This window comes from Protomyctophum parallelum (assembly GCF_964188405.1).
Source record: "Protomyctophum parallelum genome assembly, chromosome: 4".
In the NCBI taxonomy this organism is placed as follows: Eukaryota; Metazoa; Chordata; class Actinopteri; order Myctophiformes; family Myctophidae; genus Protomyctophum; species Protomyctophum parallelum.
The window spans coordinates 47,495,513-47,519,687 of record NC_139700.1 but is presented as its reverse complement, the minus strand read 5'-3'; the positions used below and the strand labels follow the sequence as shown (position 1 = coordinate 47,519,687).

At 44.0% G+C, this 24,175-nt stretch overlaps 1 protein-coding gene across 3 annotated transcripts in view; it reads right to left on the bottom strand.

The window, feature by feature from the left end:
- The window catches only part of LOC310857050 (protein phosphatase 1 regulatory subunit 12A), a 336,915-nt gene that overhangs the window by 32,405 nt on the left and 280,335 nt on the right, over positions 1-24,175 (bottom strand). For 2 of the 3 annotated variants that reach the window (XR_014569122.1, XM_083762658.1), the window contains 10 exons: positions 22,833-22,963; positions 21,781-21,899; positions 20,793-20,949; positions 20,014-20,158; positions 18,963-19,037; positions 18,043-18,122; positions 14,241-14,382; positions 13,044-13,128; positions 12,394-12,509; positions 6,537-6,737 (listed from right to left, as the gene is read on the bottom strand). Coding sequence is in view for 2 of the 3 variants with exons in the window: in XM_083762658.1 (XP_083618784.1) it covers positions 6,537-6,737; positions 12,394-12,509; positions 13,044-13,128; positions 14,241-14,382; positions 18,043-18,122; positions 18,963-19,037; positions 20,014-20,158; positions 20,793-20,949; positions 21,781-21,899; positions 22,833-22,963 (1,251 nt within the window). In the remaining variant the exon portion in view is untranslated. The remainder of the gene's footprint in view (positions 1-6,536; positions 6,738-12,393; positions 12,510-13,043; positions 13,129-14,240; positions 14,383-18,042; positions 18,123-18,962; positions 19,038-20,013; positions 20,159-20,792; positions 20,950-21,780; positions 21,900-22,832; positions 22,964-24,175) is intronic. The other variant, XM_083762659.1, reaches the window with a different exon arrangement.

Genomic DNA, 24,175 nt, shown 5'->3' with positions numbered 1-24,175 from the left:
CTATGGGCTATAGTTCCAAACGTTGGAAAGCTAAAGTATAACATAATGCTTAAAACACCGGGGTTATAGTTCCAAACATTGGAACTATCCCATTGATATAGAATGAGCTAGTGTCATCACTCTCATAGCCTAGCCTGGGTCCATTCCAGCCTGGGTCCTAGCCTGGGGTTCCAGCCTGATTTGCTGCATTCCGTGAATTTGTATTGTCGGAATCAGGTTGGAATCCAGGATAGCAAAAAGGTTAAAACATTTTAGTCATAGTTTTTGTCGAACAAAATGAACAATGCTGTCTGTGAGCAGCTCTTGCTGCACCGGAGTGGGTTACAGTACGTGACGTCAGTGGGGAAAAAGGACAAGGCCGGAGAGCCGAAACATCTGCCATGTATTTGTGATGTAGAAAAATGTTAAAAAATGTTAAAAAAAATAGTTAAAATTCATTCTTGCTGTGCATGTGCGACCCATTACCTATATTCTTTTACAATGTTGATTTAAGCGGGTAGCGTACCATAAGTCAGAGTGCAGTGGTTGCAAGAAAAGTTGTTTAAAAGGCCACTTCAAACCTCCAGGGTGTGGAACACACGCACACACACACACACACATGCACGCACGCCCACACACAGCCATATACTTGGTACACATCAGGCGAAGCTCAAACCCCAACCACGAAACCTAACCTCGAAAAGGTCTAATCATAACCACACTCTGAATCTTCTCTTCTCCTAATGGATCCAAACTATTCTGTAAACAATGTCGTAACCATAAAAGAAAAAGACGTGCGTGCGTGATGTAACTGAGCCTCGTCATCATGACTTTATTCCATATCCATTTAAAAAACAGCAGCATTGTGTTTGTTTGGTTTGGTTTTGTCTTTTCGTCTCAGTTCAGAGCCAGTCAGAGGTCTGTTTCCATCCATCTGCTATAGCGTGTTCCTCTGTGACTCCACCAGCCCACCTGTTTCCATCCATCTGCTATAGCGTGTTCCTCGGTGACTCCACCAGCCCACCTGTTTCCATCCATCTGCTATAGCGTGTTCCTCGGTGACTCCACCAGCCCACCTGTTTCCATCCATCTGCTATAGCGTGTTCCTCGGTGACTCCACCAGCCCACCTGTTTCCATCCATCTGCTATAGCGTGTTCCTCGGTGACTCCACCAGCCCACCTGTTTCCATCCAGCTGCTATAGCGTGTTCCTCTGTGACTCCACCAGCCCACCTGTTTCCATCCATCTGCTATAGCGTGTTCCTCTGTGACTCCACCAGCCCACCTGTTTCCATCCATCTGCTATAGCGTGTTCCTCTGTGACTCCACCAGCCCACCTGTTTCCATCCATCTGCTATAGCGTGTTCCTCTGTGACTCCACCAGCCCACCTGTTTCCATCCATCTGCTATAGCGTGTTCCTCTGTGACTCCACCAGCCCACCTGTTTCCATCCATCTGCTATAGCGTGTTCCTCGGTGACTCCACCAGCCCACCTGTTTCCATCCATCTGCTATAGCGTGTTCCTCTGTGACTCCACCAGCCCACCTGTTTCCATCCATCTGCTATAGCGTGTTCCTCGGTGACTCCACCAGCCCACCTGTTTCCATCCATCTGCTATAGCGTGTTCCTCGGTGACTCCACCAGCCCACCTGTTTCCATCCATCTGCTATAGCGTGTTCCTCTGTGACTCCACCAGCCCACCTGTTTCCATCCATCTGCTATAGCGTGTTCCTCTGTGACTCCACCAGCCCACCTGCCATGTCCTTCTCTGGCCACATCTAGGGTTCGCTCAGACTTTCCGGTTTTCCTCCATTGCCATCCCCAGCGGTGGAAAAAGTAATCATATTTTGTTTTACTTAAGTAGAAGTACCAATACTGCAATTTAGAACTACTTTGCTACAAGTAAAAAAGTACGGAATTGAAAATGTACTTGAGTGAAAGTACAAAAGTATCGGCATCAAAATGTACTTAAAGTACTGAAAGTACTTATATTGCAGAATGTCCCAGTTCAAAATGTGTACAAAATCTATTGAAAATAGCCGATCTACAAGCTCACAATGTGTCACATTGCGACGCATTGTGAGCTTGTAGATCGGCTATTTTCATATTGCCAAAATGTATAACGTTGAAAAAATAAGTAAAAGTATTGGAAATTGGAAATACTCAAGTGGTTACTTTCCACCACTGGCCACCCCCACAGTTCCTGCTTACTGATGCAACGATGCATTGTGTCCCTATAGCGATGACATTTTACTGATGCAACGATGCATTGTGTCCCTATAGCGATGACATCTTACTGATGCAACGATGCATTGTGTCCCTATAGTGATGACATCGGGGAAACGACAGCTTTCTACCACTGGTCTGCTTTGAGGCAGGACTCCAGATAAGAAGGGAAGATATGCTGACCTCATTGTCAGCTCTGTGGCAGTGGCCCGGCAAACTGTGTTCTTCTGGAGCGGACCGGTGAAGTAACACGGGGAATGTTTTGCCGAATATTAGATACAGAAATATATTGAGAAGTGCGTACTCTCTCTCTTCTCACCTCCTCCATCATGGCCTCCTCCATTCCTCTCCTCCTCTTGCCTGGCAGCTCCATCTTCAGTCGGTGCACCTTGCGAGTTCTCAACGGGCCTGGAAGTTAAGGTCCCAGCCCTAACTGAGCCCTAGTGGGGCGGCCCGAGGCTTGGCCCAGGCCCAACGATTACTACACTTGGCCCGGAAACTTGAAAAAAAAGGTGTCATTATGTGCTTCATGTCCTCAAAGTCGAGCATCTGACAAGCTCTGGACCTTCTGTTCCTGGAGATATCATCTTGAAAATCCGCCAGTTTTGCCAATTTTCCGATTCTTATTTTCTTGGTAAAGTTCACTTCAAGCTGCTGCTGCGTCCAACACATCCACTTCCATTTACGTCAGCTTTTTCGGGGGTAGCATAATTTACTTTATTACTTGCGCAAGCAGAGCGCGCAAGTAATAATTTCGCCCGGTCTTCGTTCACCGTGACAGCCAACCCGCCATTTGATGTGTATGCAAAGAACAGCAAATCCGTGCCTGGTTTGCTGGGACCAGATTACATAAATGACCATATGTCTTACGTCATCATTTAGAGCTAGTCATACGTATACTACATAATCAGTCAAATAAAATAGCAAATTGTGCCTGATCTGCTGGGACCAGAGTACGTGGTGTGTATATGTATGACTAGCTCTCAATGATGACGTAAGAAATATGGTCATTTGTGTAATCTGGTCCCAGCAAACCAGGCACAAATCTGCTGTTTTATTTGCATACGCATCAAATGGCGGGTTGGCTGTCACGGTTTTTGGCGCAAAGTAACCACAGTATACCGCTAATCAACTTACAACTAAATACTCTATATAGTATATGTGTATGTATACATGTATTACGTCATCATTTAGAGCTAGTCATACGTATACTATATACATAATCAGTAAAATAAAATAGCAAATTGTGCCTGATTTGCTGGGACCAGAGTACATGGTGTGTATATGTATGACTAGCTCTCAATGATGACGTAATAAATATGGTCATTTGTGTAATCTGGTCCCAGCAAACCAGGCACAAATCTGCTGTTTTATTTGCATACGCATCAAGTGGCGGGTTGGCTGGCACGGTTTTTGGCGCAAAGTAACCACAGTATACCGCTAATCAACTTACAACTACACACTCTATATAGAATATGTAAATGGTAAATGGTGCATTTATATAGTGCCTTTATCCAAGGCGCTTTACAGAGATTGTGCATTACATTCACCCATTCACACACACATTCATACACCGATGGCAGCGGAAACCATGCAAGGCACCAACTAGCACATCAGGAGCAATTAGGGGTTCAGTGTCTTGCTCAAGGACACTTCGACAGTAACTCTGGGGGAGCCCGGGTTTGAACTGGCAACCTTACGGTTTCCATCCAGGCACTCTACCCCTGAGCCACCGCCGCCAACGCATATGTATACGTATGTCTTACGTCACCTTCATGTCAAGATTAGGCTTTAAACAATTAAATACAAATCCAACTACAGATTACGGAAGTATTTTAGATCATATATTTGAACAAATGTGAAAGTATTATTACAGAAATTGAAGTTAGAGACACCTATTACTCTGATCATGATTTAGTATTAATATCACTATATTCCAAGAAATACATTTAAAACAATTGACAATTTAGAATAAATAATAGAATAATTATATTGTATAACAAAATACATACATAAATGGATGCACCTGGGACGTATCCTCAGTGATGTATCCCAAGGTCATCGGGGTTTCGGGTCTCGCAACATCATACCCCTCACTCAGGTGACCCAGCCGGGAGTGATCATGTCCCGACTTACGTCCCAGTAGCTACCCTCGATAAGTCCCATTAGGGAAAAACCAGGGCCACACAATCCATTCCTCCTGAACTACTCTGCCGGGACTGGGAGGTACCATTCTGGCACATGGAAGGACTAGGCTCTGTGGGTTGACACCTGTCCGGGACCCTCCTACGTCTCACCAGGTCCACTCCTGCTCTCACCAGGTCAGGCCCTGTGCGTTGCACCTGACTCCCAGCACCAGGCACTTTATTCAGGAATGGTGGATTCTCAAGCCGCAACGGTTCCGCAGGCTCCACCTTGCCCTTGGTGGTGCCGCCGGCTCCGCTTAAGGCTTGCAAGGCCCTCCTAAAGGCCTCACCGTGGGTTTGTTGGGCTTCTTCCTCACGGAAGACACAGACTGGGGCGCTAACCCATACTGCTCCCGGGTGCCGTCTAATTTCCGGCTGCCACCCGTCTCTCCGGTGGTCACCAGACTATTCCTGGTTGTATAACATATTTTAATTCAGTTTATATACTTTTTTTTCATCACATATCAATGATTTATTTTTCTTTAAAAAACTAAAAAGGGATCCAGAATATATCTACATCGATAAAACTGTATTTCTTATATAGATAGAAACTTGAACCATACTTAATAATACTAGGTGTTTATATGCATAAAGTAGGTAGGTAGCAAATAGTTACACCTAACAATTAGACATTTTAAACGTGTGTGGAGATCCGAGTCAGGATTTTCTTCACATGGTTTCAATATACACAGCACACTTCAAAATTAAACAAATAGCTCAGCATGATCTATGTAAACTGTAGCTAACATGGCATATGCATAATAATTGTATATGATGATCGGATCATCTATGGGAGTACAGTACATATATGTACAGTACATAATAAACATTGGCTAACTCAAGATTAATTTTGCCCTCCCGTCTCCGCTGTGCGTCGGCCATGTGCTCAAAAGAACAGTGCTCGCACACACACACACACACACACACACACACACACACACACACACACACACACACACACACACACACACACACACACACACACACACACACACACACACACACACACACACACACACACACACACACACACACACACACACACACACACACACACACACGACACACTGCATCCACGTTACCTTCACTTTACATCCCAACTAAATTACTCAAAGTATAATTTTAAACACCATCGATTTCACTGTGAATTTGATTATGAATTGAACACATTGATAAAGTTCTGCTGCTGCGGTCAACACAGCGCAGTGTGAACGCAAAATGCAGCAAATTAAATTAAAAAAATGCGAGAATGATGCAACTTCACGCCCCGATCGCATCGAGTCTATACCAAAGTAGAGATCTGAATGTGACCTAAAGAGGGTCTCGACTCGGGACACCCTGGCTGGAAATAACGGTTTCGTCAAAGTACAGCGCTTAAGTAAATGTACTTAGTTATCTGTCCAGCGCCCTAGCGCAGCTAGGTGTAGGGGTCATAGTCTTTTGAATAGTTTGCATTAAGTTTTAGTCACATTTTAGTCACCTGGACTGTTTTATTGTTAGTCTAGTTTTAGTCGACTAAATATCAGAAGATTTTTGTTGACTAAATCTACAGTTGATTTAGTCGATTAAAATGCATTTTGATGCCTTGATGCCGTCGTAATGGCTGATTTTACACTTGAAAATAGCTGATCTACAAGCTCACAAGGCGTCGCAGCGCGACATGTTGTGAGCTTGTAGATCGGCGATTTTCAGCATGCAACCAAGTGTAAAATGTGTCTTTTACTTCCAATATACTGGATATTTGTCCACCATTACCCTCCTAACATTTTAGTCTAGTTTTTAATTTGTTGACGAAATTGACAATATATTTAGTTTTAGTCATAGCTTGGTTTTCATTTGGTTTCCATTTAGTTTTCTTCAGTGAAAAAAGGTAGTCGAACATTTTTCATCATAGTATTAGTTGACGAAATCAGTGTTGATTACTAAATCAACTGTATATTTAGTCGACTAAAATCTCATGACATTTAGTCGACTGAAACTAGACTAACACTAAACATTCCAGGTGACTAAAATGTGACTAAAACCAAATGAACACTATTCAAGAGACTATGACTAAAACTCAAATCAAAATCGGCTGCCAAAACCAACACTGGACGAAATCAACAGTGGGGTGCATCATGAGCTGTGGCGTTGTTGTTGTCGTTACCTTGGTCTCGGCCGCCTCGGAGCTGAGCCGCGGACTGGAGGCAGAGCGGGTCATCCCCACCAGACCGCCGGGGGGGTCCGGGCTGGGGTCAGAGCCAACCCCCGCTGAGCCCAGGGTCACAGAGCTACCCGCCTTGCGCAGCGACGTGCGCCACGAACCCGGGGCCTCGGGGGCCGAAGAAGAAGGCTTGGCTGGTTCCTGCTGCACGCACGCACGCCACGCCACGTGAGAGAGAGAGAGAGAGAGAGAGAGAGAGAGAGAGAGAGACAGAGGGGACACACGATACACAGGTCATCAATCAATCAGTGTCACATGACCTACATACCGGTCATCACCAATCGGTTTGTGTTTTATTTCGGTACAGACCTCAGCTGTCATGCCCAAACCATCCATCCATCCATCAATCCATCTTCAACCGCTTATCCGTAGTCGTGTCTCGGGGCCACCCCGTCCACATGTATACTGCAAGATTAGCATGTACGCTCTTTCTACAATGAGAGGCCTATATGGATGCTAGCGGCGAAGCTAACGGAGGCAAAACCTAATAACTTTCCACGAGATATCTCGAGGATAGCACAGAATGGGTTAAAGCACCATAGTTGCAGTAAGCCAGTTTCCTGTATCTATGCTGCGTTTTAAACAAGAGGTTCCCAACCAATGGTTCTGGTACAACTAGTGGTAATTGAGCCTGCCTCTGGTGGTACACTGTGGAGTCGCCCAAAAAAAGAAGAAAAAAGACAAAAGTGGAATGAAATATTTATATTACTACTAGAGCTGGGACTCGATTAAAACATTTTATCTAATTAATCAGAGGCTTTGCGATTAATTAATCTAGATTAATCGCATTTTAATCGCATATCAATATTCAACCCGAGAACAGCGAGAAACCTTTTTTTTTAATGTTTTTTGGTATCCCAATCAATCAACGAATAGTGACTACAGGATACCACTCATTTTCAACATTTTACTGTCATTAATATACCTGTTGTGGAAATAATAATAAAAAGTCACCCCATTCTGTGTTGCCTAGAACTGGAGGTCTGAAATTTTTTTAGTAACAGTAACAAGTACATCTCAGTGACATCACAAAGCTGTACTTACTTCATATTGTTACTGTTTTTGTCACAAAATGGGGTGACTTTTTAATATTTCCAGTTTTCAGTACTATAGAAAAGCGCCCAGTGAGAAACGTTCCGCGGTGAAAAAAAAGGTGCGATTAATTTATCTGTAGTTAATCGCGATTAATTTTTCTGTAGTTAATTAATCTAAATTAAATTTTAGTTAATTTAATTAAATTAGTCCCGGCCCTAATTACTACAGGTAGTTCTTCTGAACAAGCAATTGGTTGACATAGGCTATGCACTGCAGCCGTGCTGAAATAGGCATGACGGCACACCTATAGCCGTTAACAATTTAACAAAATCGGTGCCGGAAGTTCTTCAAAATAGGAGCTCTGGGGTGCCAGAGTTGTTACTCTGAAACCCACGACGCGGAAACAATCTACTAAAAAAAGTTTACTTTACATTGCTAGCTTACATTGCGATCGTTTTAATTTATACAATATATTATCCAAAAAGCGTTCATATTTTGTGGGAAAGACGGATGAGGAGCAGAAATGAAGCACCAGTATATCGATCCGTTCAAAACCACGGAGAGCGCCCTGGATTAGGAGAGACGAGTCATTCTTTCCGCCGCGCTAAGTCAACGGTAAGCTAATTTTAGTGCAGAGCGTAGTATACGGTAGCCGAAAGGCGAACTGACAAAAACTAATTAAATAATAAAACTAATTCTGAATATTATTATCTCGCCCGGTATCATTGAGGATGCGTACATCGACGCGTACATAGGACGTCTGAGGACTTCCTATGTACGCGTTCATTGGGACCCCTATGACGTGGGGCAACGTCCTATGTACGGAATCGGTAAAGGGCTTTAGATGAATATATCCAAACCACCTAGGCTGCCTAGATTGTTTTATTACCTTTGGAGCATACGCCAAAGTATTTGTGCCTTTAGTCCATGAAAATCCGTCTGAAAATAGTTCCATGGGTTGTAAGGTTGGGCGATATGCCAATTTTTTTCAACCGCCCATCGTCTGACAAATATTCGCCGATTAACGATGTATTCGTGTCATGAAAGTAAAGTGAGAACAGCTCACTGCAGGTCGCAAAAAAGCCAGATCTACAAGCTCTCAAGGCGCCGCGTCCTGCCTGTTTTTGCAGCTCCGTTCGCTAGGCGTTGAGAGATTGTAGATCAGCTGCGCAGCCAGGGTAACTTGCTCCCTTGCCTCCCCGCACCGGTCAGTCGGAGGCTCGCTCGGAGCGGAGCAGCGGAGCCCACAAGCTGCTGATCTACAAGCTCTCAAGGCATCGCGTCCTGCCTTTTTTTGCAGTGCCGTTCGCTACGCGTTGAGAGCTTGTAGATCTGTCTATTGTTGCAGCGCTGGTGTCGGTGTTCGTTCACGTTGTCAATAAAAAGAACTTAGATTACAGGCGGATATGAAGTTCAATCAGTGGGTTGCAGCACCAGTAGGGGCTACACGCTAACATAATGCTAAGCTAAGCGCTATTATGATCCCCGAGCCTATAGTATACACTAATACTAGTAGACAGTTTTTTATTTCCCCCCCCCCCCCCGACTTCACGGGTGAGGCATTGGGATTGTGATGAGACACGAGACAGCAGTGTGCATTCTGTTGTGACTGTATATTATTAAACTGCATGGGTCTGGACTCCGGAGCTTAAACAACATGTAGTCTACAGCCTTCCTCAGCTCCCAGGCTCCCAGCCTTTACTTTGGCTGGCGGCTGCCGTAAGTGCCGTGCCCCGGTGCCCGATGCTGCTGAGTGCGGGGACTGTGGGAGCATACATTATAACGGAGGAGGTGATTTCCACCCGGCCGCTGTTACTACTTTGCTGGGCCAAATTGATTCACATGTTGCTCACACTTTACAGGTTAATTGGGCTAAATCGTCCCGAGAAATCGCCTAATAAAAATATTCGGCGATTGGATTCGTATATTCGCGATTGACGATGTATTCGTATCGTCACCCAACCCTAATGGGTTGTTGTAGAAGAGAAAAACATGTGACCATCGTGATGCGAAACAGGCTCACAGGAGCCTCGTCAAAACCACCGTTCACTTGCATAGGACTCATTTTCCCAGAAGCCCTTGCAGCCCAGAGCACGGCTCGATTTCCGGTTTCATCATCATAACGCGACACCAGGTCCGCAACAAATCCACTCTTTGGCCCAATCCCAATCCACTCCCTTGCTGACTCAATGAGCCCTCACTGACTTAGCTGCGCGTTCATGTGAAGTCTGCGAGGGCTTGAGGGATGTCCCATTTGAAATCGGTAAGTCAGTGAGGGCTCAGCCCCGCCCCTTTATGTGCCCTTTGCCAAAGTCAGCGTCGATGCTGACTTTGGCAAAGAAATTACCCACAGTTCATAGCGTTACCATTGGAATGAGGGGGATCCTCCGAACGTCAATCATTTAGGTATGCAAATTAGTTATGTATCGCGATTAGAATGTCAACAAACACAATAGTGCTTTGTCACTGTTCTCAAAAGGAGACGGAATGGAAGGATATAGGCTATATATTTAATAACAATAATAATAAGGGAAACATGATGAGAAATGACTAATGAGCAAAGTAAAATAATATGGAAATGAAATGTATAATGAATATTATTATATATGAATATTACAACTCATATCACACAGGAAAGTGTATTTATTAAACTAATAATAAAACGATCAGCTTAAATACTAAAATAGACATGATAGACATGTATAAATAGGCCAAGCATGTAGGTAGGCACTGGCTGTGAATAAGGACAGTTTGTATAAAATGATGCAAAGCGTCATGAATGGCGGACTCATCTTCAAAGTGCTGTCCCATTTCTTTCACAACAATTTGGAGCCCTTGCAGCCTCTCACCCTCAAGCACTTACAGCTGACGTCATTAAAGTCAACGAGGGTCCAGGGCTCAGGGCTTGAGGGAGGCAATTGGGATTGGGCCTTTCTCGGACAGAATGGGATATGAGACGCGTTTTGATGACGTCATCGCAAAAAAAGGTCCGTCCCTCCGGCATACAAAGGGTTATGGGAAATTGAGTCCCTATTCATTACAACGGAGGGGGTGGAGCGGTGCGGAGCGCTTCCTGCTCCGTTCTGTCGTTGTGGTCAGCACTTTGGAATATTTATACACTACGACAAGCCATTACACCGTTTTAAAGTGGACTTTCATGACAAGCAACTCAGGTCGAATCACCCGGAGGGTACTACCAATAAGCCACGTCCTGGAAACCCCCAAGTCAAACACCAAATGCCTTGATAGGTAACCTCGCCTCACCAGGCTTTCCACCACCTCGGAGGAAAGCCTGGTCTCTGTTTCAAAAGTCCGTATGATCCTGTCGGCAGCGGATGATGTCGTTACGTCATGTTGTAGTATTGTTTTGTAGTCGACAGGCAGGAACAACAGGCGGCAACTTTATTGAGGGAAAAGGAAGGTTCCTTCCTTTTCCCTCAATAAAAGCTCTCGTAGCCTGTAGCTTTTATTGAGAAAAAAGGAAGGAACCTTCCTTTTCCCTCAATAAAGTTGCCGCCTGTTGTTCCTGCCTGTCGACTACAAAACAATACTACAACATGACTTAACGATATCATCCGCTCCCGACAGGATCATATACCCTAAATGAAATGGTGCCCAGGCTACTTGATAGGAGGTTTCTCCACTCTGCTATAAGGATATATCGGAACAGCCTTCCCCCTGCGGTTGTTGGAGACGTTACATCTAGCAGCGTCCATGCCTTCATGAAGAAGCTGAACAAACACCTCCTCGGTATGTGACTGTAATCCCACAAAGCTCAAGGACTGTCATTCATCCAACATTCAGTTTAGGCATACTGTACGCCTGACTGAGTAGCTGCAGATCATGGGCTCTTTGGATGTGTTTTTCTCATAGCCTATATCTGCTTAAACTTAATAAAAAGAAAATCTAAAAATGAAATAAAACCTCAGCGGTCGGTGCAGCGGCTGTTCAAAGGTAACTTCAAACATGGCCAGTCTAGCCTGGAAGACGGACGTAAATGGTCCGCAGTTAAAGGACAACTTTAGTTTTTTTCAACCAAGGTTCATGTTTTAGGTTGTCATTAGAGAAAGTAAAAGATGAGTGTTTTCTTTTTTTTCATTTGCTGCTTTCTTTCGTTTTAGGGATTTTTTTAGGCATTCGAGCATGGGGCTAAATGTGTATTTATTTTACCAAATTTGATGAATTTTTGTATTATTAACTATAGTCCTAATAAACCCCAGGAAATTACATCTGGCTACAGAAGATCACAGGATCTACTGATTAGGACTATAGTAAATAATGAAAAAATAAATCGCCATAATATTTTGTAAAGAAATACTTTCATGCTCGAATGGGGCTAAAAAACTACGAAAATTAACACTCATCTTTTACTTTCTCCAATAACAACCTAAAACATAACCTTGGTTATGTTTTTTAACTAAAGTTGTCCTTTAACCTGTTAACCCATATAGGCCTGACGTCGACATTTAAAAAAATGTTTTTTTTTTTAATGTATTTATTCCTGTTTCTATATCAGTGGTTCTCAATATTTCATGTCAAGGACCCCAACAATTATATGTAATATGCCGCCGACCCCCATCTGAAAATATGTTGTTCCAGGGACCCCTCAGGGACTTGAGTTAAAAACGTTCACTATTTAAAAAAAAATAGCAGACCTACAAGTTCATAGCGCGGCTTGTAGATCTGCTATTTTTCAATAGCTAAAGTATAACATAATGCAAAAAGGAGGTTCCCGCCCCTGAACGGGTGAAACCAGTTTCTGTACCTTCTTCAGGGCGTTCCCTGGGGTGCTGGCGGCCATGGAGGTAGACAGGAGCGACGTGGTGCTGTTGTTGCGCTTGTTGTTCAAGTTGTTGATGATTTCCCGGTTTTTGGCTTTCTCTGCAAAGCGAACGAGACAATTGAAAATGCATTGTGGGGTTAATAGCTGTGGAAACGAATAGGGGATTTTGTCATTTCGCTGACATGTCACGGTTAAAACAATATTTCTACCGACAACAACAACTATATTTTATAGAGCCAACACCGAGCACATCTTCATCTATAATAAGGCCAAACATCACCTAAAAAATTAAAATAAATACAAAGAAAGAATAGTGAAATGCTTAATTTAATCAATATGATCAAGCAGGCGATCGATCGTACTGAGGATACGAGGGGCGATAGTGTTGACTAGGTTTGTCCCGATACACTTTTTTCCTTTCCGATCCGATCCCGATAACACAATTTCTGTGTTAGCCGATACCAGAGAATAATATATATAATAATAAAAAATAAAAAAATATCTTATTTTGAAGTCCACCGATCTCGTGTTGTGTTTATAGCAGACCCCTGTGTCGGATCACTGGCATATTCGCCGATACGGATATGACCTGATATGACCAAATAAGGGCCGGTCCGATAGTGTTGACATACCTGACTCGGCATCGCTCTCGGACTCGCTCTCCTCTTCGGAACTGGAGCTGCTTGACGCCTTGGCCTGAGGGGGCGGAGCCTGGCTCTGAGGAACGTAACGATCACGACGTTTTAGTACGATTAATCGTCACAGAAACTATCGTAATTAATTATTTTGTTGTGTTTCTGGCATGGAACAATGGAACATAAAAAAAAAAAAACACATTTATCTTCGTCTTTTAGGCCAAAGTCAAAGTTAAACTCGTACAATTAGTCACACAATTTGAATGAAACTTTGACCCATATCTCTTGGAGCGGTGAGCCACAGTGTGCGCCGCGCTCGGGAATAATTAGTTGATTTGACCCCCCAATCGAACCCATTGATGCCGAGTGCCAAGCAGGGAGGCATTGGGTCCCATTTTTTACAGTCTTTGGTATGACCCGGCCGGGGATCGAACACCCAACCTCCCAGTTTCAGGGCGGACACTAACCACAAGGCCACTGTCTGGCCCGCTGTGTGTGTCATTGGTAGGCTAAAATGTCTATTTGTTTTTGTTCAATTAGACAGATTTTCTTCTTTTTCAATTCAAACTGGTGAGCTTCATTTTTTTGTCAATTGTCTAATGTAATCCTGGGCGCTTACACTCCCTCTGCCAACCTGGGGAGAGCAACGGACTGACCTCGTGCTTCCTTCTATGCATGAGGAGTCCAAACCGCTTCTTTTCACCTGACAGGGTTGTTTTTCATGTCATATGAAAGCAGGAATTCATATACCCTGAAGAAGGCAGTTGTACCTGCCGAAACGTTGGTTCTACTCTGCATCCAAATAAATAGTCGGCACTTTGTGTGCGGCCACTCTTTTGTCTCTTTAGACTTAACTCTTTATATAAAAGCAGGAAATCATAGCTTCAAATGTACATGTTGGTTGTTCAGTTTGACCCACCGGTTTTAGAGATATGGCTTATAGAGTGATGTCTTGCAGAGAAACAGCGAGTTGAGAAAACAAGACCGCTGTTTGCATCTTATTGTCTAATAAAAATAAAATAAAATAAAATAAAATAAAATAAAATAAAATAAAATAAAATAAAATAAAATAAAATAAAATAAAATAAAATAAAATAAAATAAAATAAAATAAAATAAAATAAAATAATAAATGAATAAATGAATAAATGAATAAATGAATAAATAAATAGCAGCTTCTCCACGACCTTCTTACCTGGCCGTGCTGCTGATGCCCAGCCGCCGCCTCCTCCTCGTCCTCCTCGGCGGGTGGGCTCTGCAGGGCGGGGGGAGGGGGGTGCTTGTCCCGCTCGTGGAGGCAGATCTTCTCCCGGCTGCTCATACGAGAGATTGAGGTCCTGGTTGTGGGGGAGGGGAGGGGAGGGGAGGAGTGGCCAGGGGGGGGGGGGGGGGGGGGGAGCAACAACACAGGTGGCAACATGCAAAACGAGCGGCTCGTCAGTGACAAGGCCATCATTCCAGGTGCTGGGCGGCCGATGACGAAACAAAACGGGGCGTGCGCGGCGCGTGTCATTTCAATTAACCACTTAACAGACCCTGTGTTCGTATAGTCGTTGTTGGTCGACGGATATGGCGGGGGAAACGGCGGGATCTGTGCCAAGCTCACACAACGAAACGCATCACGAGTAGGTAGGTGGACGGAGGCCCCCCCCCCCCTCCAGGCACCTTGGCTGGTAATCCAGTCTGGCAGTGTGCCGCGGGTTCGACTCCCAATCCCGGCGGCCTTTACTGCTTTACTGGGGGGGTGACAGCATGTCACCCCCCCCCCCATCTATCTCCCCCATTTCCTGTCAGCCTACTGTCTGTCCCTCCATAATATATATTTTTTTTAAATAAAGGTGAAAGCCACAAAAAAAACATTTTAAAAAACAAAACAAACAGAACTAAAACACAATAGGTAGACACATGTATGACGTTGGGAGCGGCAGTGGCTCATACATACATACATTTTTGGCATTTGAAAATAGCTGATCTACAAGCTAACGATCGGCTATTTTCAATAGATTATCTACACATTTTTAACTTGTGAAATGGCACATAGTCCAACCAACGCATCTAACTTGAATAATGTTGATGAAATCGCGAGGGAATCCACAGTGCAGCGCAAACATTTGGACAACGTGCGCTGTGTGTTTATGTGTGTGTGTGTGTGTGTGTGTGTGTGTGTATCTGTGTGTGTGCACGCTAGGCAGAGTCATAATTATTTAATGAAATTCAAGATTTAGTGTCCCGACTCCTGTCTCGCTGTTCTGTCCTGTGTATTTCCTGTGTGTGTGTAGCTGTGCGTGGAGAGAGAGAGAGAGAGAGAGAGAGAGAGAGAGGGAAACTCGCGCATGTATCATGGATCCTGGCTGCGCCTACGCCAAAATTATTTGGAATAAAAAAACAAATGTAGCTTATTATGTATCGGGTCTGGTACCGGCATCTTGGTGAACTCTTGCAGTGTGTGATCCCTAGTCGGTGGCGAAAGCCACAAAGATATAATGAGAGAAGATTTTTTATCAGTCGACCCACGTGATTCAACTGGTTCAATTCAACGGCCCAAACCACACCGACATCGGTGTGGATTCGTCTTAATGTCTTCAATCAATGCTGCATATCAGCATCATATCAGCCAGAACAACAACCTTCGATTGTCTGTCCGTGGGAATGAGTGCTCCGGGGTTATAGAACCAGTTCGACCAACAACTGCCCATAATGGGAGAGGAAGGACTGATAAGGAATTGGATTGATTGAAATCCATAATGAACGATCCCCATCCCTAGCTGAGAGGCGACACGTTGTTGAGCTTGTAGATCTGCCATTTCCACTACTTTTAACATTTATAAAAAATAAACATCTTGACAGGTTTTAAAGTGGTTAACGAGTACGGACGGTGGCATGGTGTTGTGTGCAATGTGATGCTCAGGGATTATCCTTTTTATAGAGGTGCTGTGAGTGATATGTTAAATTAGTACCCGTTACGATGATTGCCATCACAATATAGAGCTATTTAACACTGCTACTGAACGAACACTCTATAGAGCACCGCAGTCCCGCGTCCCCTTTCAGAACGACGAGCGAGGGCCCAGGGAATAATTCCCTGTTCATTTTCCCCCATAAGACGTTTCAAAAAGTATTTATTTAAAGACGTTTACGCCGCGGACAAAGGCCTCACACAGTCACATGGTTTGAAGACACAACCTTGTTGCATGGCTGTCTTCTGCCTTGCCTCCAGGCTTAGGCCTCAATCACACTATTGATTGTCCGTGTTTAATGGCCGCCCCCCAATGCATTTCCAATGAAAGTCACATGGTTTGACAAAACATTTTTGTTTGATGGGGGGGAGGGGGGCACAGCACAGCCATCAAACAAAAATGTTTGGTCAAACCATGTGACTTCCATTGGAAATGCATTGGGGGGGGGCGGCCATTAAACACAGACAAGACACAAGACGCGGACAAGACAGCCGTCTCAATAGTGTGATTGAGGCCTTTGTCCGCGGCGTAAACGTCTTTAAATTATTGGGGAATTATTTCCTGGTGCCCTCGTCGGGGGGGCGGGGCTGCCACGCTCTACACTCTACAGCAATGATTACTGTCACAATATAGAGCAGTGGTTTTCAACCAGTGGTCCGGGGACCACCAGAGGTCCCTGAGGGCGTTCCAGGGGGTCCCTCAGCTAAATGATGGAGAGTTGGTAACCAAATGGACCCTTATATAAGTCTTTAACTCTTGAGAGCATAAAATGAAACCAAATGGACCCGTACGGGTCCAATTGGTTTCATGTTATGATCTCAAGAGTTCAACATCTGGCATTACTTAATAATTTACTAGAAGTCTACACAATTATTGTGTCTTGGAAGAATCGTTATCTCTCTTAAAGGCACAACATCAATATAGCATGGAATTATGGACACAATCTTATCCAACGATAACACAAATATACCTTTAGTTTTGGGTCTTAGAGAGTAAGGGCTCCATTTCCGTCACCGCTAAACCCCTTATCCCTAAACTTCTTTGCCTTTTTCTTTTACTATTTTGCTAAACATTTTGGAATAGTTAAAACGGCCAGTCTACAAGCTCACAATGTGTCAATGTAGATTGGCTAGTTGAACTATTCAAAAATGTTTTTATAGTAAAAAAAAAAAAGGTAAAGAAGTTTAGGGATAAGGGGTTTAGCGGTGACGAAAATGGAGCCCTAAATGTCATGGTGGTCCGTGGCTCAAAATGCAGAATAAAATAATGGGTGTCGATGTGAAAACGGTTGAAAACCACTGATATAGAGTGATTTAACGTTATCTATTATTGAACAAAATGTTTAAAACATTTGTTCCGTTAAACCAAAGCATAATATCACTCATAGCACCTGTCGGTCTGCCGGTGGCAGAGTTCTTGCTACTGCCAATGTGACGGTAGAAAGTGTGATCGTGCAAAAAAAAAAAAACTTACATCGCCGTAAGGATAAAACAAATATATGTATATCACATTGTTGTTGTTGTTGTTGTCGGGTAGAAACCTTGGATCTCCATGTTTATAGTTTTAGCAAAAAGAATGCCGATCTACAAGCTCTCTCTACGCGACAAGCTCACTCTACGTGAGCTTGTAGATCTGCCACTTGTGCTCCTTTTTTGTGACATCGTGAGGTAAAGACGGAACATTATGCCTCCCGGTTTTTGTATGGAACGGAAGGGGGGTGCTTTCAGAGTAAAAGCTGGCATATCTGCCCGTTACCCCGAGCTCCTATTTTGAAAGACATCCTGGCGTTTTGACGTGTTGAAAATGAGTGGTACTACTTTTTATAAATAATGAACCAATGCTTGGGACTAAATAATAACCACTAAAATCAACTAGTTCTGTTCATGGTTTCCACCGGACAGTGACAACAACATGATGTGCTTTCAGATAGTTTCACACCTAAAACGGCTGGTGGAAGAAAAAAAAAAAACATCACGCCCACATGCACAATAACTGCTGCCACACACACGCACGCACACACACACGCACACGTGCACTGACCTGCGTGTGCGAACAGGTGCCATGGAGATAGGAGGGCTGGTGTCGATAACAGGAGCCAGTTTCTCTCTCTCGCTGCGTAACTGGAAGAGAGAGACACACACACACACACACACAATCACTATGTGCACGTCAGACAGTGTTGGGAAAGTTCACTCAAAAAGGATTTTGGAAACATCAAAGTTCATGGTTCCAAAAATGAACTATTTTAGTAATTTTTAGTTTTGTTATTGGGAGGGAAGCTACTGTTCTACAGTCAATTAACTTGTGTAACTCGTGTTATGGAGGGAAAGTGTTTTAATACACAGTATGTCATTCTCCCAAAAATATACATATGGTGTTTCTCCCGGGACCCAGATTCACGAAAGCAAGGAATCACAGTGTTTTAAAGGCATATTGATGATATAATGAGAACAGTGTTGACTAAAACGACGATGAGAAACGTTCATCGACTACCTTTTTCCACTGACGAAAACTAAATGAAAACTGAGCTATGATGACTAAAACTGAGAATAGATATATTGACAATTCCGTCAACAAATGAAAACTATACTAAGGTTTTAGGAAGGGACTAGTGGACAAGAGATCCAGAATAAGTCATTTTACATATAGCCGATCACGTTGTGAGCTTGTAGATCGGCTATTTTCAGCAAGTGTAAAAACAGTCGTTACGACGGCATCAAGGCCCGCCAAAACACATTTTAGCTGACTAAATCAACTGTAGATTTAGTAGACTAAAATCCTAAGATATTTAGTCGACTAAAACTAGACTAACACTAAGACATTACAGGTGACAAAAATGTGACTAAAACTATTGAAGAGACTACGACTAAAACTAAAATCTAAATGTGCTGCCAAAAAACAACACTGAATGAGAACTACCAATAAACAGATGATGATGAAACCATGTAATGATGACTCACAGCGTTCTGTTTCTTCTGCAGCTCCTCCAGCGTGTCCACCAGGTTCTCATCGGCTACGTCTAGAGGAGTCTGACCCTGTGGAAGATTAACCCAGTTAGGCCTGACGTCCGGAAAAGAAAAGTTTTCTGAAAAACCTTGTGTTTCTGTATCAGTGGTGCTCAATATTTCATGTCAAGGACCCCAGAAATTATATGTATTTGGTCGCCGACCCCAAGATTTGCATTAAGATTTCTCTCTCTCTCTCTCTGTCTCACATTAGCAGGCAAGAGTGCAGCACTATCTCTCTCTCTCTGTTTCTGGCACAACAGCGACACTTTTGTCCCTACTGCTACTCATAGTCACATAGGTTAACAACACAGACATTGCTGTTCCTTGGAGTGGTTGCACCACTCAGAAATCGCAGACCTACAAGCTCGTAGTGCGGCACTCGGTGCCACGCTATGAGCTTGTAGATCTGATATTTTTCAATAGCTAAAGCATAACATAATGCTTAAAACACCAAAAGGGGTTCCCGGCCAAAATTGTTAATAACAAGAATTGATTAAATCAATGAATTACCAACTGCATTTGTATTATTATCTGCGGGGGGTTCGCTATAACTGCCTCTGTGTCAGTTTCAGCGCAGTAGTTTAGGTAGGAACCACATTTCTCTACAAGATGTTTTAGAGAAGGGAGAAGAGTCTGGGACTTGTGGAGCGTTGTCCAGGGTGTTTTAGGAAAGGGAGAAGAGTCTGGGACGTGTGGAGCGTTGTCCAGGATGTTTTAGAGAAGGGAGAAGAGTCTAGGACGTGTGGAGTGTTGTCCATTTTGTTTTAGAGAAGGGAGAAGAGTCTAGGAAGTGTGGAGCATTGTCCATGGTGTTTTAGAGAAGGGAGAACAGTTTGGGACGTGTGGAGCGTTGTCCAGGGCGTTTTAGAGAAGGGAGAATAGTCTGGGACGTGTGGAGCGTTGTACAGGGCGTTTTAGAGAAGGCTAAGATGGGAAGGCTTTCTTGTGTTGGCTGATCTGAGTGAGAGGGAGGTGTTGGTGTGTGCGTGCATGCGTGCCTCACCACGTTGTTGACGGCGGTCATGTCACACATGTGTTCCGCCAGCAGGGTGCACACCTCCTCCTGTCCCCAGTGAGTGGCGGCATGAAGCGGAGTCCAACTGTCACTGTCCCTGCTGTCTACATCCAGGCCACACTGCAACAGAACCCTGTGCACACACAGACAAACATATTGATTAATCCGCAAATCCCCACAATATGGAGTACAGTATACCCTGATGTCATCGACATGCCATCATAGAATGGCCTGGACTACTGTACATATTTGGGCATGCATATCCAGACAACTATTCCACAATCTCCGAATGCTATATAGTCTGGAACTACACCTCTCGAAATCCGAGTAAGGAAGCTGCCATTTCCGTTCCCGAAAATACTTTTTAAAACATCTTTAGAACTTATTTTTCCATGTAACATTTAGCATCAGTGCCATACTAACTTCATGACTTCTATGTAGGATTTAGCGTCAGTATCATACTAACTGCATGACTTCTATGTAGCATTTAGCATCAGTATCATACCAACTTCATGACGCCTATGTAGCATTTAGCATCAGCATTATACCAACTTCATGACGTCTATGTAGCATTTAGCATCAGTGTTATACTAACTTCATGACTTCTATGTAGCATTTAGCGTCAGTGTCATACTAACTTCATGACTTCTATGTAGCATTTAGCGTCAGTGTCATACCAACTTCATGACGTCTATGTAGCATTTAGCGTCAGTGTCATACTAACTTCATGATTTCTATGTAGCATTTAGCGTCAGTGTCATACTAACTTCATGACTTCTATGTAGCCCTTGGCGGCGGCTACGTGCATGGCCGTAGCCTTGGTGTTTGGGTGAGGCCTCAGGGTTCCGCTTCCCGCCAACACGGCCTTGGCGTCCTCCAGCATGACCCTCTCCTCCTCCTTACGGGCCTTGTCCACGTCGATGCCTGCAGATGGAGGAGAGATCGTTGATGTGACGATCCATTGAAAAAATCGACTGAAATCGATGGTTAACAATTTAAATCGATTCCATTTTTTTAATGTATCATGATGCAAAAGAATCCCCCCCCCCCCCCCCAAAAAAAAGAAAATACAGGATCTTTGTAAGTGATTTTTGATTGGTGACTGTATTGAAAATACGATGAGAGAAAACACAGTAGTGTTATATAAAAAAATATATAAAAATAAAAAAGAAATACTTGTGTAGGAGAAATTAAAAATAAATCACACCCGTGTGAAGTGAGGGGCGCATATGATGTAAATTCCCCATTCATTGTCAATGGGAATTTGATCTTTGTGTGGGACAAAAATAGACGATTTGCTAGTCCACATATGATGTAAACTCTCGATTCGTTGTCAATGGGAATTGAATGTTGGTGTAAGACGAAAATCTACACTAAAGCTGAATATAGGAGGGGCTGGCGCCCCCCAAACAAATACTTTTCAGTCATTTGTCTGGACAATAATTTTGTGTTTAACCCATTCTGACCTGAGATCAGATTCTAAAAATGTCTATTACATCCTGACAGTTTCATTATTAACCCATTCTGACCTGAGATCAGATTCTAAAAGTGTCTTCGATTTTTTAAAAATAGCAGACCTACAAGCTCGTATCGCGCCACTCGGTGGCGCGATATGAGCTTGTAGAGCTGCTATTTTTCAATAGCTAAAGCATAACATGATGCTGACACCAAAATGGGTGCCCGGTCAGAATGGGTTAAACGTGATGATTCAGATTTTTTTTTTTAAATCTCTGCTCATGTCATGGCGGTCCTCACCTTGTTTTTTAATCTCTGCTTTCAGCGCTCTGCTCATGGCATCGTCTGTAGCCACGTCCAGAGGGAGTTCTCCTTCACTGTTCACCGCTTCGACATGAGCCCCGTGCTCGATGAGGTACCTAGCACACGCACGCACACACACACAAGCACACGCACAGTCAAAAGTCCTGGTCAGAATGAACAGTAAACTCACTGCCTCCCGGTCAGAATGAACAGTAAACTCACTGCTCCCGGGTCAGAATGAACAGTAAACTCACTGCCTCCCGGTCAGAATGAACAGTAAACTCACTGCCTCCCGGTCAGAATGAACAGTAAACTCACTGCCTCCCGGGTCAGAATGAACAGTAAACTCACTGCTCCTGGTCAGAATGAACAGTAAACTCACTGCCTCCCGGGTCAGAATGAACAGTAAACTCACTGCTCCGGGTCAGAATGAACAGTAAACTCACTGCCTCCCGGTCAGAATGAACAGTAAACTCACTGCCTCCCGGGTCAGAATGAACAGTAAACTCACTGCTCCCGGTCAGAATGAACAGTAAACTCACTGCCTCCCGGGTCAGAATGAACAGTAAACTCACTGCCTCCCGGTCAGAATGAACAGTAAACTCACTGCTCCTGGTCAGAATGAACAGTAAACTCACTGCCTCCCGGGTCAGAATGAACAGTAAACTCACTGCTCCGGGTCAGAATGAACAGTAAACTCACTGCTCCCGGACAGAATGAACAGTAAACTCACTGCTCCGGGGTCAGAATGAACAGTAAACTCACTGCTCCCGGTCAGAATGAACAGTAAACTCACTGCTCCTGGTCAGAATGAACAGTAAACTCACTGCTCCCGGGTCAGAATGAACAGTAAACTCACTGCTCGCGGGTCAGAATGAACAGTAAACTCACTGCTCCCGGGTCAGAATGAACAGTAAACTCACTGCTCCTGGTCAGAATGAACAGTAAACTCACTGCTCCGGGTCAGAATGAACAGTAAGCTCACTGCTCCCGGGTCAGAATGAACAGTAAACTCACTGCTCCCGGGTCAGAATGAACAGTAAACTCACTTGGCGATTTGAATGAAGGCACAGGAGGCGGCGGCGTGCAGCGGTGTCCAGCCCTCGTTGTCACCGTGGTTCACATTGCTGCCGCTCTCCACCAGGAACTGAACCATCTCCGCGTTGTCGTCTATACACGCCTGGACACGCACACACAGACACACACACACACACACACACACACACACACACACACACACATTTAACATCTTTATTTGCATTCACATTTTACAAGAGTGGATGTGCAGACTTGGAAAACTGGTTCAGGATACAGATCACGGGTACAAAAAGCATCGCCTTCTCCATATATGGCGACTGCCAATTATTGCAGACACTGAACAGAATTTTGCCGATGCCTTAGCTCTCGGCTTGGGCATGCCTGCAATCTGCAGGCCCCTCACGACTGATTTATGGACATTACAGAGGCTTCCAAATATGAACACAAGTATTAAGGACACAAATATTTACAAGGTGCTGTACAGAATGCAATCAGCAAATCAGCGGGCAAATACCCACAAACACTTGCACAGAAGTTTGCAAGCCGTTTAGCTGCTTTTTTTGTGGCATCCCAAGTTGTTGGAAGCCTCTTACAACCAACGTATGTACGTGTCCTAGGCTGCCAAAGATAAACACAAGTAGATTGCACCTACAGCCTATATAGCCTATTTATGTATAGCTCTATGATAGTCTGGAGGAGTGGCTAGTATGTAAAGACTTTGGTCATAAAGGCTAGAACCAAAGGTGCAGGCCATTTCAATGATGGAAACTGATCTGTTCTCTTCATTAATAACAACATCTGGTGTGTTAGCAGAGAGATGTGCAAAGATTTCAGGATTTTCAGCACAGAGTTGAAACATGGAAGGTTTGACACAGGAATGTTTGTACATTCTCACAGGCAGTGTCAAATGTTTAGATATGTCCTTCGTTATAGAGATCCAACTAGTCTGTCGTGGCGTGCTATGTAAAGCCCTTTATAGGCATAACAGCCATTTCAGAATGTGTGGCATAGTTTCTGTAACGAGCCCTGTGGTGTGACGCAAGCAATGAGGTGCATGGGTGGATGGGGAACCAGAGGGAAAGGTTGACTTTGGTGGGGAGGATCTGTAACCTGGCTTTTTACTGTAAAGGTGATAATGTCCTCGTTGAGAGCAGTGTTCCTTGGAAATTAATGGGAAACAGAGTAGTCGGCATGGGGAAGTTTCCCCTGGAGTTTAAGTCCAGTCCAGTGTTGTTCTTGCCGCATGCACACACACACACACACACACACACACACACACACACACACACACACACACACACACACACTTTATTCGAGTCCACATTCATCTATATATGCATTTGAGTCGACACAA